The 17,174-nt window shown below is 45.1% G+C and overlaps 1 protein-coding gene across 8 annotated transcripts in view; it reads right to left on the bottom strand.

Moving 5' to 3' along the window:
• Positions 1-17,174, bottom strand: part of LOC110525392 (ubiquitin-associated protein 2) — a 48,105-nt gene that overhangs the window by 1,080 nt on the left and 29,851 nt on the right. For 7 of the 8 annotated variants that reach the window (XM_036979531.1, XM_021605456.2, XM_021605458.2 and 4 more), the window contains exons 23-26: positions 6,602-6,958; positions 6,236-6,340; positions 1,413-1,486; positions 655-846 (exon numbers count right to left, since the gene is read on the bottom strand). In XM_036979531.1, the coding sequence (XP_036835426.1) occupies positions 655-846; positions 1,413-1,486; positions 6,236-6,340; positions 6,602-6,958 (728 nt within the window). The remainder of the gene's footprint in view (positions 1-654; positions 847-1,412; positions 1,487-6,235; positions 6,341-6,601; positions 6,959-17,174) is intronic. The other variant, XM_021605461.2, reaches the window with a different exon arrangement.

Consider the following 17,174-nt stretch of genomic DNA (forward strand, 5'->3'; position numbering starts at 1 on the left):
AATTAAACGCTGTTACCTGACTTTTAAGACCGGGGCTCTGTCCATTCTTTATGCATTGACAGAGTGTTTAATTTTGATTGGGAAATAAAACAGAGGAATTTAGAATTCCTTCAACAACAATGCACACACACCCCACAGTCAATTATTGGCTATTGGGTCAAACTAGGGAGAGGCGTATTTACTAGAGGGTAGAAAAGTTGTTTGAGCAAGATGGGAATATACAGAAATGGCGCTTCCTAGTCAAAACTCATTGGAACCCATCCCAGAACCCCATCTCCACTTTTTATTTATATACTCAGCCCTATCTTGACAGACCATTAAAACCTTTGCAATCCGGCGGAAGTCATTCATCACTGCAGTTCAGCTCCGACACTAAGTCCATGTATGTCTATGGTGTTTATTAACAACAGGAGGAGAATGTTAAGTGTATGGTGTTTATTAACAACAGGAGGAGAATGTTAAGTGTATGGTGTTTATTAACAACAGGAGGAGAATGTTAAGTGTATGGTGTTTATCAACAACAGGAGGAGAATGCTAAGTGTATGGTGTTTATCAACAACAGGAGGAGAATGTTAAGTGTATGGTGTTTATCAACAACAGGAGGAGAATGTTAAGTGTACGGTGTTTATCAACAAGAGGTTGAAGGGCTGTTACCTGTCCGTCTTGGGTGAGGTGGTGGTGTAGCAACTGGGAGTGTGGCTGCTGGTGGGCAGGCAGAATGTGGAGGAAGGGTGGCGGGGCGTAACCGGGGGCACCCCCGGGGTTCAGAGGGCCCGTGCCCCCCAGCGCAGACGGCAGGCTGAAGGGAGGGGGCGTTCCCGCGTGGAAGCCCTGCTTATCAAAAGACTGGGGTTGGGGACAGTGAACAGAGTGTGGAGAGGACCATTATATTGTGTAATATCTGAGCATAAGAGGTATGATCCTGAATTTATCCTCATTCATATTTCAATCCTGTGGAACTGAGGTGGTCTGGCTCCTTAACATCAATAAATCCAACCAGCCATATAAATTAAAGCCGCTTATTCTCAGACATGACTGAAACCAATGATTTGTATACACATCATTGGCTGAAACTCTAAAACTATACAGCAACTAGTGATGTCACGACACACCGATACCATTTTATGTGGCAAAAAAGAAAACATGAAACAGACTAAACTATGATCTTTTAAAACCTACTTTTGTAAAATACTGTGAGCTATAGCTTGGAAATGAAACACGTGACTCTGGGTGACAACATAAGGTAGTTTTTTCCCCAAAATTAGGATCATTTTCCCTCAAATCTGAAATCTGCTTCATATTTTGTTTCCCTTGCTTCCTGGTATCACGACAACACTAACAGCAACAACTATAAACCAGGTGTTGACTGACTTCAGCATAGGCCACAGTACACAGAATGTTAATGAGCTCACCTGTGTCTTGCTGTACATTGAAGCACCAATATCGGCAACCCCTCCACTGCTGCCTGAGCTGGACAAACCTGGAGCTGTGAGCGAGAGGAAACAAACATGTCAGTTTGCCCCCGCGAGGTGGCACGGTGTCAGTTGGCAATGTTCAACATTTCTAGTGAGGAAGTTTACCATTTCAAGAGTTAGTAGTGACTGTGGGAGTATTTCTTAGTTAGTAGTGAGGGGGGTGTTTCAGAACAGTAGTATATACACTGCTCAAAAAAATAAAGGGAACACTTAAACAACCCAATGTAACTCCAAGTCCATCACACTTCTGTGAAATCAAACTATCCACTTAGGAAGCCACATTGTTTGACACTAAATTTCACATGCTGTTGTGCAAATGGAATAGTCAACAGGTGGAAATTATAGGCATTTAGCAAGACACCCCCAATAAAGGAGTGGTTCTGCAGGTGGGGACCACAGACCACTTCTCAGTTCCTGTGCTTCCTGGCTAATGTTTTGGTCACTTTTGAATGCGGGCGGTGCTTTCACACTAGTGGTAGCATGAGACGGAGTCTACAACCCACACAACTGGCTCAGGTAGTGCAGCTCATCCAGGATGGCACATCAATGCGAGATGTGGCAAGAATGTTTGCTGTGTCTGTCAGCGTAGTGTCCAGAGCATGGAGGCGCTACCAGGAGACAGGCCAGTACATCAGGAGACGTGGAGGCCGTAGGAGGGCAACAACCCAGCAGCAGGACCGCTACCTCCGCCTTTGTGCAAGGAGGAGCACTGCCAGAGCCTTGCAAAATTACCTCCAGCAGGCCACAAATGTGCATGTGTCTGCTCAAACGGTCAGAAACAGACTCCGTGAGGGTGGTATGAGGGCCCGACGTCCACAGGTAGGGGTTGTGCTTACAGCCCAACACCGTGCAGGACGTTTGGCATTTGCCAGAGAACACCAAGATTGGCAAATTCGCCACTGGTGCCCTGTGCTCTTCACAGATGAAAGCAGGTTCACACTGAGCACATGTGACAGACGTGACAGTGTGGAGACGCCGTGGAGAACGTTCTGCTGCCTGCAACATCCTCCAGCATGACCGGTTTGGTGGTGGGTCAGTCATGGTGTGGGGTGGCATTTCTTTGGGGGGCCGCACAGCCCTCTATGTGCTCGCCATAGGTAGCCTGACTGCCATTAGGTACTGAGATGAGATCCTCAGACCCAATGCTGGTGTGGTTGGCCCTGGGTTCCTCCTAATGCAAGACAATGCTAGACCTCATGTGGCTGGAGTGTGTCAGCAGTTCCTGCAAGAGGAAGGCATTGATGCTATGGACTGGCCCGCCCGTTCCCCAGACCTGAATCCAATTGAGCACATCTGGGACATCATGTCTCGCTCCATCCACCAACGCCACGTTGCTCCACAGACTGTCCAGGAGTTGGCGGATGCTTTAGTCCAGGTCTGGGAGGAGATCCCTCAGGAGACCATCCGCCACCTCATCAGGAGCATGCCCAGGCGTTGTAGGGAGGTCATACAGGCACATGGAGGCCACACACACTACTGAGCCTAATTTTGACTTGTTTTAAGGACATTACATCTAAGTTGAATCAGCCTGTAGTGTCTTTTCCACTTTAATTTTGAGTGTGACTCCAAAACCAGACCTCCATGGGTTGATAAATTTGATTTCCATTGATCATTTTTGTGTGATTTTGTTGTCAGCACATTCAACTATGTAAAGAAAAAAGTAATTAATAAGAATATTTCATTCATTCAGATATAGGATGTGTTATTTTAGTGTTCCCTTTATTTTTGAGCAGTATACATACGTATACACACACAGTGGGGCAAAAAAGTATTTAGTCAGCCACCAATTGTGCAAGTTCTCCCACTTAAAAATATGAGAGAGGCCTGTAAGTTTCATCATCGGTACACTTCAAATATGACAGACAAAATGAGAAAAAAAAAATCACATTGTAGGATTTTTAATGAATTTATTTGCAAATTATGGTGGAAAATAAGTATTTGATCAATAAAAGTTTCTCAATACTTTGTTATATACCCTTTGTTGGCAATGACAGAGGTCAAACGTTTTCTGTAAGTCTTCACAAGGTTTTCACACACTGTTGCTGGTATTTTGGCCCATTCCTCCAGGCAGTTCTCCTCTAGAGCAGTGATGTTTTGGGGCTGTTGATGGGCAACACAGACTTTCAACTCCCTCCAAAGATTATCTATGGGGTTGAGATCTGGAGACTGGCTAGGCCACTCAAGGACCTTGAAATGCTTCTTACAAAGCCACTCCGTTGCCCGGGCGGTGTGTTTGGGATCATTGTCATGCTGAAAGACCCAGCCACGTTTCATCTTCAATGCCCTTGCTGATGGAAGGAGGTTTTCACTCAAAATCTCACGATACATGGCCCCATTCATACGTTCCTTTACACGGATCAGTCGTCCTGGTCCCTTTGCAGAAAAACAGCCCCAAAGCATGATGTTTCCACCCCCATGCTTCACAGTAGGTATGGTGTTATTTGGATGCAACTCAGCATTCTTTGTCCTCCAAACACGACGAGTTGAGTTTTTACCAAAAAGTTATATTTTGGTTTCATCTGACATTCTCCCAATCTTCTTCTGGATCATCCAAATGCTCTCTAGCAAACTTCAGACGGGCCTGGACATGTACTGGCTTAAGCAGGGGGACACGTCTGGCACTGCAGGATTTGAGTCGCTGGCGGCGTAGTGTGTTACTGATGGTAGGCTTTGTTACTTTGGTCCCAGCTCTCTGCAGGTCATTCACTAGGTCCCCCCGTGTGGTTCTGGGATTTGCGCTCACCGTTCTTGTGATCATTTTGACCCCACGGGGTGAGATCTTGCGTGGAGCCCAGATCGAGGGAGATTATCAGTGGTCTTGTATGTCTTCCATTTTCTAATAATTGCTCCCACAGTTGATTTCTTCAAACCAAGCTGCTTACCTATTGCAGATTCAGTCTTCCCAGACTGGTGCATGTCTACCATTTTGTTTTGAGGTTGTGTCTTTTATACTGATAACAAGCTCAAACAGGTGCCATTAATACAGGTAACGAGTGGAGGACAGAGGAGCCTCTTAAAAATTTGATCATATTACTCCAGTGCTAGCCTCCCTACACTGGCTTCCTGTCAAAGCAAAGGCTGATTTCAAGGTTTTACTGCTAACCTACAAAGCATTACATGGGCTCGCTCCTACCTATCTCTCTGATTTGGTCCTGCCGTACATACCTACACGTACGCTACGGTCACAAGACGCAGGCCTCCTAATTGTCCCTAGAATTTCTAAGCAAACAGCTGGAGGCAGGGCTTTCTCCTATAGAGCTCAATTTTTATGGAACGGTCTGCCTACCCATGTCAGAGACACAAACTCGGTCTCAACCTTTAAGTCTTTACTGAAGACTCATCTCTTCAGTGGGTCATATGATTGAGTGTAGTCTGGCCCAGGAGTGGGAAGGTGAACGGAAAAGCTCTGGAGCAACGAACCGCCCTTGCTGTCTCTGCCTGGCCGGTTCCCCTCTTTCCACTGGGATTCTCTGCCTCTAACCCTATTACAGGGGCTGAGTCACTGGCTTACTGGGGCTCTCTCATGCCGTCCCTGGAAGGGGTGCGTCACCTGAGTGGGTTGATTCCCTGATGTGGTCATCCTGTCTAGGTTGGCGCCCCCCCTTGGGTTGTGCCATGGCAGAGATCTTTGTGGGCTATACTCAGCCTTGTCTCAGGATGGTAAGTTGGTGGTTGAAGATATCCCTCTAGTGGTGTGGGGGCTGTGCTTTGGCAAAGTGGGTGGGGTTATATCCTTCCTGTTTGGCCCTGTCCGGGGGTGTCCTCAGATGGGGCCACAGTGTCTCCTGACCCCTCCTGTCTCAGCCTCCAGTATTTATGCTGCAATAGTTTGTGTGTCGGGGGGCTAGGGTCAGTTTGTTATATCTGGAGTACTTCTCCTGTCCTAATCGGTGTCCTGTGTGAATCTAAGTGTGCATTCTCTAATTCTCTCCTTCTCTCTTTCTTTCTCTCTCTCAGAGGACCTAAGCCCTAGGACCATGCCCCAGGACTATGATGACTCATTGCTGTCCCCAGTCCACCTGGCCGTGCTGCTGCTCCAGTTTCAACTGTTCTGCCTTATTATTAGACCATGCTGGTCATTTATGAACATTTGAACATCTTGGCCATGTTCTGTTATAATCTCCACCCGGCACAGCCAGAAGAGGACTGGCCACCCCACATAGCCTGGTTCCTCTCTAGGTTTCTTCCTAGGTTTTGGCCTTTCTATGGAGTTTTTCCTAGCCACCGTGCTTCTACACCTGCATTGCTTGCTGTTTGGGCTTTTAGGCTGGGTTTCTGTACAGCACTGAGATATCAGCTGATGTACGAAGGGCTATATAAATCAATTTGATTTGATTCTTAAAGAAGTTACAGGTCTGTGAAAGCCAGAAATCTTGCTTGTTTGTAGGTGACCAAATACTTAATTTCCACCATAATTTGCAAATAAATTCATTAAAAAGCCTACAATGTGATTTTCTGAATTTGTTTCTCATTTTGTCTGTCATAGTTGAAGTGTGCCTATGATAAAAATTCCAGGCCTCTCATCTTTTTAAGTGGGAGAACTTGCATAATTGGTGGCTGACTAAATACCTTTTTTCCCCACTGCGCGCGTGTGTGTGTGTATGTATGTGTGTGTGTGTGTGTGTGTGTGTGTGTATATATATATATATATATATATATCTCTATCTATCTATATCACGGCTGATAACAAATGAAGGGGGCGGGGAGGAGAAAGGGGCGGGGAAGGTGCGTCCTGGGGCAGCGGAGTTCAGTGAGTGTACCTTTCCCTGGGCCGCTGCCAGCCGATTTGGCCTGTGACTGGGCAGAGCCTCCGTACCCTCCCTTACTGTACTCCCCCGCGTGGCCCTGAGACAGGTCGTCAAAAGCTGAGAGAGGAGGAATGGAAGAGGACCAGGAGGAACGAGTAAAGTGGATGGGGAGAGTAAAAAGGACGGCAGAGGAAGGGGTAAGGGGGAGAAGAAGAACCGAGAGAGAAGCAATAAGGCAACTGGCTAGAATAGCATGTGAACAGCGACTATATCCGGCAGGGGGGTGGGGCCATGCTCGCTAAGCAAGAACTCTCCCTCTCAGCCACACACGGTCTGTGATTTCAGTTCACTCTCTCGCTCACTCACTGACACACACACCTGTTCCATACGCGTGCTGGCCGTAGCTAGGCTGATGCTGTTGGTGGTACTGGCTGGAGGGGTTCCCCAAGCCCATGTTGGGCTGCTTGGCCGAGGCCGGAGGCACAAAAACGGTGGGGCCGTACTGGAAGGCGCTGGGCACCCCGGGCATGCCGGCATAGTAAGGAAGGCCGGTGTAGCCGTAGCCTGGGGGCAGAGGTGGATTGAGGAAGGCCTGGTTCTGCTGGCCCTGGCTCTGTCCCAGACCTTGGCTCTGAGCCTGGGGGGGCTGCTGGGGCTGAGTGGAGGGGCCTTGAGACAGGCTGTTGGGGGGAGCTGGGGAAGACGAGTCCCCTCTGCCAAACTTGGTCGCTTCACCTAAAAGAGAGGGGAGATGGTGATCAATATGGGTCTGATTCATACTTTAATGCTTTTCCGACCAACTTCTCAGTAGTTGGTATTCAGACTTGCCTTATGAAGGTGCATAACGGGCTTTGCAGGTGTTGCTACCCTGCACTGCTTAATACATAATTCAATTGCTGAAAACTCCCACTTGCTGGGTTCTCTTGTCGAGTTCACTCAGTAGGGTTTGTACATTTATCTAAATCCATCCCTTTAAATTTGGTGTACCTTTAATTAGAATTCAGACTCAATAGAATATATGGAGAGTTCAGAATATTAGGGTCAAAATATTAAGGATCAATAACAGAAGGCCATGTACATACACCCATGTTTCTTTCTGCACCAATTGGTAGATAAAAAAAACTGATATTGTATATTATTTAGGGTCAGGAAATTATTTATGAATAATAAACAGGTTTGGAGAGCCTTTATGCACTAAATACATTGGTAAATCAAAAATAGTGGTTTAATTCATCCTGAAAGTTGCCATAGTCAATTGTTCAAACCATGAAATGTCGGGAAGGGGAGGAGCGTACAAAGGACGTTGAACAATAGTCCTAAAAATCTTCACAAATAATTATTCATGGAACTGATGACAACGGTCCAGTAGTCATGTGCCATGTTTAAACTGCTACATAGTCTGCGGTCCATAATGATTCAAATAGGCTACACGTCCCAAATTATTGCATAACTAGTAATACGTTTGTCTAATATTACTAGCGATCCTCAGGAACAACCACACGAACGTGACAGAGGAAAGAAAGGTAAACTAACACTAACGTCAGTAACTGTTAAATGTGGGTATAACTGACGGTGCCTACCAATAGTGGCTAATATTTAACACAACACAAATTTTAAAAAGTGAGAAGTCTGGGCATGTATACTGAACAAAAACAAATGCAACATGTTGGTTTCATGAGCGGAAATAAAAGACGCACAAAAAGCATCTCTAAAATTGTGAACAATTTATTGACATCCCTGTTCGTGAGCATTTCTCTTTTGCCAAGATAATACATCCACCTGACAAGTGTGGCATATCAAGAAGCTGATTAACCTTTTGGATTTAGGGGGCGCTATTTTAATTTTTGGATGAAAAACGTTCCCGTTTTAAACAAGATATTTTGTCACGAAAAGATGCTCGACTATGCATATAATTGACAGCTTTGGAAAGACACTACTGACGTTTCCAAAACTGCAAAGATATTGTCTGTGAGTGCCACAGAACTGATGTTACAGGCGAAACCCAGATAAAAATCCAACCAGGAAGTGCCGCATTTTTTAAAACCGCCTCATACCAATGACTACTTATATGGCTGTGAATGAGCTTACGTTTTCCACGTATTCCCCAAGGTGTCTACAGCATTGTGACGTCTTTGTAGGCATTTCCATTGAAGAATGGCTGTAAGGGACCATATATAGCATGTGGTCACATGGTGTCTCCCGCAGAAAACCTTGCGTAAAATACTGAGGTAGCCATTTTTCCAATCGCTTCTTATGAGAAACCAATTGCCTCGACGGATATGTTATCGAATACATATGTTAAAAACACCTTGAGGATGGATCCTAAACAACGTTTGCCGTGTTTGTCGATATTATGGAGCAAATTTTGAAAAAAGTTTGGCGTTATAGTTGTAGCATTTTCCGGTCGATTTCTCAGCCATGCATGATGAAGAAACGGGAGCTATTTCGCCTACAAAAACAATATTTTTGGAAAAAAGGAACATTTGCTATCTAACTGGGAGTCTCCTGAGTGAAATCATCTGAAGTTCTTCAAAGGTGAATGATTTAATTTGGTTGCTTTTCTTATTTTCGTGAAAATGTTGCCTGCTGCCAGCAGAGCCTAGCATAGCATTATGCCATGATAAACTTACACAAATGCTTATCTAGCGTTGGCTGTAATGCATATTTTGAAAGTGTTGTTAACAAAAGGCTAAAGCTTGTTTGAATATATTTATTTCATTTGCGATTTTCATGAATAGGAAAAGTTTCTAGGGGTATTTATGTCCGTTGCGTTATGCTAATGCGTTTGAGGTTATGATTACGCTCCCGGATACGGGTTTGCTCGTCGCAAGAGGTTTTAAACAGTATGATCATTACACTGGGGCACTTTGTGCTGGAGACAATAAAAGGCCACTAAAATGTGCAATTGTCACACAACATAATGCCACAGACGTCTCAAGTTGGGGGAAGCTCATCTGCATCCTCACCAGGGTCTTGACCTGACTGCAGTTTGCAGACCTGACAACCCTGTCCAACTTTTTAAGATTACCAGAAGCGCACAGCAAATTGGAGAATTGGCTACAAAAAGCTTAAGTAGGCTAACGCAAAGAGAATGACAGCTGTTCGCTAAAAGAGTCAAGTGTTTAAAGCCTATGTAAAGGATCCTATTGTATTTCTTTGCAGCGCATACAATTTCAGATTTCTGAAATTGATAGAATCTCAAATCTAGTGCGAAAGGAATTTTAGAAGCATTGCCTCTATAGATAACACCGGACACCCATTCATTCTTCATTGCGCAGGCTTCTAAACTCCCGACTCCATTTAATCCCAAGATGTTTATTGTTTCAATATGCTTTGTGTTGTGGTCACGACAGACAAAGATATATAGTAAAGCACACTTTACTAGGCATGTTGTCAACTAGCACATTAATAAAAGTAACAACTGGTTTCCGTTTCCTGTGTAACATCAATATTGCTACATGTCCTTTTTTTTTTTACAACAAAAAAGGCAGACTCAACCTAACTTTGGCTTGTAAGTCCATGTCTGCAAAGAAATGGAATGTGAACTAAATGTTTACTGTCTGACTGTGCATTAATTATTATTTTTTACCTTCACACAAATTCTTTCAGGTGTATAGGTCTTCAGATGGCCCTACCAGACCTTGTGTGGGGAGTGTTGATTACATCAGGAGGTTCTTAACCTGAGATGTTTGGATCTTCGTGTTGAGGTGCATCGTTCACCTCTAGGTTGTGTTCTGCACCCTGCTGGGCATCAACTGGAGCTCTGTTTACTGGCTCTGTGCCAGGCTCCTCAACAGTGGTGAAATCCTCCTCTATTTCTCTGCTCTTCCTCAGGTGTCGCCTGTTCCTCCTGAAGACTTGTCCCTGTTCCGTCTTCACCTCGTAGGACCTTTGCTCCACAGGTCTGACTACTGTGGCCTTCTGCCACCACTGTTTCTGTCCTGTGAGTGGCTAAACTCCCACCCGGTCATCTCGTTGCAGCTCTGTGAGATCCTTAGCAGAGGTGTCTTAGTACTTTGCCTGTTTCTGTTGTCTCATTGAACTTCTCCAGCTGACAGTTCGCCATCCCCGGTCTCAGAAGATTTTCACTCATTATAAGTAGTGTCTTTGTACGTCTTCCCATGAGCACCATTACAGAGCTGCTGTCTGTTCCTTGTGAAGGGTATTTCTGTGATCCAGCATGGTCAGGTATGGGTCAGCACCTGCTCTTGACTTTTGCCAGTCTTTTGGCTGTTTTCACTGCCGATTCCACTTTCCCATTACTTTGCAGGTATCCTGGAGACGATGTGCGTAATGTCCCATACCTTGCTGAAACTTCGGAACTCGTCTGAAGAGTACTGGGGACCATTGTCTGAGTAAAGGATGTCAGGTATGCCATAGCGTGCAGTGTCTTCAGTTTTCAAATTACCGTTTTCAACTGTGTGTTCTCCAAATGGTCCACTTCCCAGAAGTTGGAGAGAATCAACTGTGACCATGTAGTCTGTCGTTGAACTGGAACTAGTCAGTCCCTATATTTTCCCAGGGACGTTTTGGTGCTTCGTGTGGCCTCACCGTTTCTTTCTGCTGCTTCATACCTATATTGTGCCATGTATGTTCTCAGCTGTGCATTCATGCCTGGCCAGTAGATACACTCGCGAGCTCAGACATCCCTCTGTTCCTATGTTTGAGGAATGGATTCTCTGCATTCTCTGACCTGAGGGCAGTAGGCACAATGACTTGCTATTCTCTGAAGATAATTCCATTTTGCACACTCAGCTCACCTCCGTTGTGAAAATACATGGCTACTTCCAAGGGTACATGTCCTTTCACTTCAGGCCACCGCTGCAGGATCAAATTTTTCAGTGTCTGGAGCTCCCAGTCTAGCTCAGTGGCTCTCTGGATGTGCTTTAGTCTCTCGCTTGACAGTGTATGATATTGATTGATTCCACTTTGACCTCCACAGGGCCTCTTGTCTTGTTCTGTGAGGTATGCCCTGCTCAGGGTGTCGGCCAACACCACATGTTTTCCCGGAACGTATCGGAGACTGACCTCGTAGTTTTGGAGTCTCATGAGCATACTTTGTAGTCTTTTTGGTGCGCTGAGGAGAGGCTTTGTCATGATGCTCTCTAGAGGCTTGTGATCTGAGTGCACTTCCACAGTTCATCCATATGTGAATTGGTGGAACCTCTCCATGCCAAACACCACTGAAAGCAGCTCCTTCTCCATCCGTGCATACCCTTTTTCAGTCGGTCAGGGCTCTGCTGGCGTATGCTATTGGTTGTCCTCCCTGCATCAAGGCTGCTCCTAACCCACTCTGAAGCATCACACTGTAGTGCAAGCTGCTCTGTTGGGTTGTAGTATTTCAGCACAGGGGTCTGTGTAATGGTATCCCTGATTTTATTGAAAGCCTGCTCATGTCTCTGACCACTCCCCCAGTGAGTCCTTGTGTGTTAGTTATCGCAGTGGCTCACAGAGCTCCGTGGCGTGGCTGCAGAACTTGGCTAGGTAGTTTACCATGCCCAGGAAGCGCTGCACCCCCTGCACATCTGTACGCCTAGGCATCTGTTTGATGGCGGTCACTTTTCCTGGGTCCACTTTCAACCCCTCTGATGTTAGCAGGCGGCCAGTGTAGGGCACTTCCTTCAGCCGGAGCTGCAGCTTCATATTGAGCTTCCTGCATCTGTCCAGGCGCATTTTAAGGTTTTTGTCATGGTCCAGAGTCGCCGCTTCATCATTGTCTCCTACTCCCACAATCAAGATGTCATCTGCAATGATTTTGACTCCTGGAAGTCCTTCCATTGTCTGGTTCAACTTCCTCTGAAAGATCTCTGGGGCTGGACTCATTCCCATTGATGCGCAGCCACCTGTAGCGTCCCATGGGTGTAGAGACGTGGTGAGATGGAGGAATCCAGCTTCCAGTTCCACATGCCAAAATCCATTTTTTACATCACAAACGGAGAACACGCATGCTCTATTCAGATCTGGCGGCACGTCTGGGTAATGGCTCCTCAAACGCATTGAGAGGTTTTGGATCAATGCACACTTAGTTTTCCAGACGGTTTCTTCACTACGATCAGGCTGCTAATCCAATCTGTGCTTTTTTCAACTGCTTTTATCATACTTTTCTCTAGAACACTGAGCTCCTCTGAGTGTTTATATAGTGCTACTGGCAGCTGGACGGGCTCCACTCACTCATCCACTTCCAGCTTCAGTTTGCCAGGTAAACATCCATCTCCCTGTAATACATCAGAGTACTCCTGTTTAATTTGCTCTTTAGTCCAAGATCCTGTTTTCTTGATGGCCAGGATGTTGTGATGCTACGCAGTAATTAACTCAATTGCCTGGATAGCCTTACTGCCTAGAATGGGCCTGTGCACATTCTCGTTGACTACGATGAACTCAACTCGGTAGGTTTTCTTAATGTGTGGATTGATAATTTTAAGTGTGCACTTCCCCAGTGGTTTCAGAGTACTCTTGTTATATAGGTGACTGGCTTTTGAGGTTTGCACGGATAACATTACAACTAGCACCACAATCTAGCTGAAATCTGACTGACTTTGTTGACCAGCATGGTTGCAAAGAGAGCTGCATTGGAGTCTGTGGTTTTCTCCTGCACCACATTGATGCGCTCTGACTTTGCCCCTAGTGTGATGCACAGAACATCCTCACCACTGAGTCAGCTGACGCATTTTCCATTGCCAGGACTGTTTCTCTTGCTGGTCCCTGCACTTTCACAAACTGTAGAGCAGTGATTGTTTTTTCCACATGATTTACATTTGTCCATATGCAGGGCATTTTTCCTTTTTTCTCTCATGTGTCCGTCCACAGTATTATGCTCTATCCCTCTGTAGGGTCTCCTCTCCCTCTCTTTCTGTGTTACTGCATGCACTGCTACAGGGCCCTACACTTGTATGACTTTAGCTCTCTGTCTGGACAGTTCTGCAGCTCTTCCAATCTGTATGCATTTCTCTAAACTGAGATCAGTCTCCGAGTAAGTGCTCTCCTAAGTGTGGGTCACGTGTCACACACAATCCTGTCCCTGATAAGAGAGTCTGATTACTTCAAAGTTGCAGGTGGCCACTAGAGTCCTCAATTCAGTGAGATATGTCTAAACTCTCATCTTGGCCCTGACTTCACATGAAAAAAAACTCAATTGATTCATTTTTCTTTAGATCACAAAATGCATCCAATGCTGCAATTACTTCAGAGAGATTGTCTTTTGTACTGCCCACACATAGGGTCTCACAAATCTCTCTGCCCTTTACCCCAATGAGATACAGTAGCTTCACTTTGTAGTCATCAGGTTCTTCTCTCATTGTAAGAGCCATATACAAATTTAAATTTCTCTTTCGCAGGTCAGTGCTAAATTACAATCATCAAAGTCTATTTTTCCCTGGAGGTTTCAGTGCATTTTCCATGGCGATTTAGTTGTAGAATGGAACGTTAGCTACTAACGAAACTGCTTGTATCCAATAGCCAGTTAGCATGGAGTCACTCACGATAGCCAGCTAACGTAGATGTTCGGGGCGATGACTAGGCTGTAAACGCGGCACTTCTTCAAACTGGGATGTATTCTTCATTTTCATCGATGAGATCCAGGTTCTTTTGGGTACCGCTGCCACCATGTTTCAATATGCTTTGTGTTGTAGTCACGACAAGACAAAGATATATAGTAAAGCACTATAGTAAAGCACTATAGAGGCCATTGAATTCCCATATTTGGTTCGCTAACGTTAGTGTGAAACGATTAGTGTTTGCCTTTCCACAACACACGGAGTTGAAAAGGGATTTGTACATGTGTTTAAGTACAGTGGACAGTTGACAAACTCATCACAACAAACAGGAGGGGCAGACACTGGGTATCTACGTTGAATAATGACTTAATCTCCATGTCCGTTGACTCAAACATGTACGCATGTTGCAGCTTGAGAAACGGGATGTTAGATTTACTCAGTGGATTCATGTTTTATTAAAATGTAATAAAAACATTTTTTTAAATCAAGCCTTATTCATTTCTGCGTACGTTTAACTCTGATCTCGTAGCTGCGGACAGAGAAAATTGGCACGTTTGATTTGACATCATAACTGACTTTGGTGGTCAAATGCTCACCTTCGATGGCCACTGGCACGCTGGAAAAGTGAGCGCTTCACGGATAAATCCCGGTTTCAACTGTACCGGGCAGATGGCGTTGTGTCGGCGAGCAGTTTGTTGATGCCATGGTGGCGGTGGAGTTATGCTATGGGCAGGCATAACCTACTGGACAACTAGGGTTGCCAACTGTCCCGTATTAGCCGGGGTGTCCCTATATTATATATTGTCCCATACAAGACCTCCCTTGTCCTGTATATTCATCCAATCACAGTAGTGTAAACACGCCACTTCCTGCAAAGTAATTATGTTATTGTTCGGTCGGTTTGGCATATCAAGGAAATATGGATAAACATGCAAAAAAAGACTGTGCAGATACAACAAACAATGTAACGCAAAAAAGATGTGGGTTAAGGCTGTCAGTGGTGACTCAACGAAAGCTGTGTACTTTATGCATCGGGAATTCTCAATTGGCTATGAAGGGGAGAATGACCTAACTCTGCATGCATCCACAGGAATGCACAAGGCCACACTAGCTAAAGGTGCTAGCAATATCGGTGCATTCTTCGTGACGTCTACTGCAGACACTGACATAATTGGAAAACACCCCTCCGTTTACCAGTTATTGAGCAGTGCCAACAATCGCATTCTGAAAGCTAATTGCCCAGCTCACATAGCTCATAATGCCTGCAAGCACGCCTGCGATCAGCGGTCAGTGGATATTGACAATTGTTTTACAGATCTACAGCCACTTATCAGTATCTGCTTCCCGAAGACAGGAACTGCGTGCATTTTTATTTGCCTTTGTTGACACTGAGTGGCGTGAAATTCTGCGACATGTTTGCACATGATGGCTCTCTCTTCATCCAGCGTCGATCGTCTCCAGCAAAGATGGCCAGCTCTTACATCATACTTCAGGTCCCTTACTGAGATAGGGAGACCTGTCCTGTGGCACTGAATAGTATTTTTGAGTATGAAGAAAAAAAACAGAAGCTGGTGAGATTTATCTGTGCCTTTTCCACAAAGTGGGTGTGTTTTTGACCAACTCGTAAAAAAGCTGGACGAAACAACGCTCTGCATCACAGATGTTTACGAGGAAGTCCAAAAGTTCAACATTAAATATGCTTCAGCTGAAAGAGGACAGTTTTTTTCTGAGCAGACCAAGTAGCTGATGGACAAACAATTGTCAGCACAAAGGTTCAAGCAGCAACAGGGCTTTGAAGTTCTATGACACTGGTTTGATTTCTCACCAGAAAATGTAATGGTGAAACTGATCGGCCTCTATGAGGAGCTCTCCTTCACTGACCTGGAGCAGGTGGTGGTGGCCCTCAAAATGGCAGAGTCAGTATGGACCAACTCTATGAAGAGTTTTGTGCTAGCCGGGAGGAAATACAGAAGGCCGGACAGAATACCACAAAATCCACCAGTGAGAAGTAGGTGGCAGTTTTTCAAAACCTAGGGAAAGCGAATTTAACCAACATGTTCAGGATAGTCTTATTTGTCCTCGGTGTGCCAGACTCAAATGTCTTTGCAGAGAGGATTTTCTGTCTGATGACCATTAAATGGTCAGACTCAAGAAACAGATGTAGCACAGAGCTGATCAAAAATGAACTTCAAATATCTGGGAACTGTGATGTCATGTAATGACTTCTCTCTGGCTATGCAAGAGGAGAAAGGACTGCTTGAATCAGTGAAGAGCAACAAAAAATATGTAGACTTGGTGAGTGACTCATGTCCCTCTTACAGCAAAAAAACAACTTTTCAAATGCAAAAAAGTCCAAATTGTGATTTCTTTGATAATTTATTTTGAGGTTTATTCACATAAGTTTACATAGTGATAAAGTTTTAGTAAAGCTAAAGGCTAAATGGAATATACAAATGGTTTTGCCTTTCCAATTGAAGAATGAATATACGCTGTATATTCATTAACACAACACCATACCGCCGTGGCACCGTGCACTGGCATGCCACCTTTTGTCCCTTATTTGCTAGTGAAAAAGTTAGAACCCATGGACAACTAACACAATTGCATTTTATTGATGGCAATTTGAATGCAAAGAGATGCCATGAGATCCTGAGGCCCATAGTCGTGCAATTCATCCACAGCCATCACCTCATGTCACAGCATGATAATTCATGGCCCGTGTAGCAAGGATATGTACACAATTCCTGGAAGCTGAAAATGCCCAGGTTCCACCATGGCCTGCATACTAACCAGACATGTCATCACCCATTGAGCATGTTTGGGATTCTCTGGATCGACATTTTTTAAAAAGGGTACACTACATGGCCAAAAGTATGGACACCTGCTCGATGAACATCTCGTTCCAAAATCATGACCATTAATATGGAGTTGGTCCCCCTTTTACAGCCTCCACTCTTCTGGGAAGGCTTTCCACTAGATGTTAGAACATTGCTGTGGGAACTTGCTTCTATTCAGCCAAAAGATAATTAGTGAGGTCGGGCACTGATGTTAGGCGATTAGACCTGGCTCGCAGTCAGCATTCCAATTCATCACAAAGGTGTTTGATGGGGTTGAAGTCAGGGCTCTGGAGGCCAGTCAAGTTCTTCCACACCGACCTCGACAAACCATTTTTGTGTGGACCTTGCTTTGTACACAGGGGCATTGTCATGTTGAAACAGGAAAGGGCCTTCCCTGAATTGTTGCCAGAAAGTTGGAAACACAGAATTGTCTAGAACACCATTGTATGGTGTTACGTTAAGATTTCCCTTTACTGAAACTGAGGGGCCTAGCCCGAACCATGAAAAACAGCCCCAGACCATTATTACTCCTGGGGCAGGTAGCGTTCTCCTGGCATCCGCCAAACCAAGATTTAGCTGTTGGACTGCCAAATGGTGAAGTGTGATTCATCACTCCAGAGA

This window comes from Oncorhynchus mykiss, chromosome 6, assembly GCF_013265735.2.
Source record: "Oncorhynchus mykiss isolate Arlee chromosome 6, USDA_OmykA_1.1, whole genome shotgun sequence".
Taxonomy (NCBI): Eukaryota; Metazoa; Chordata; class Actinopteri; order Salmoniformes; family Salmonidae; genus Oncorhynchus; species Oncorhynchus mykiss.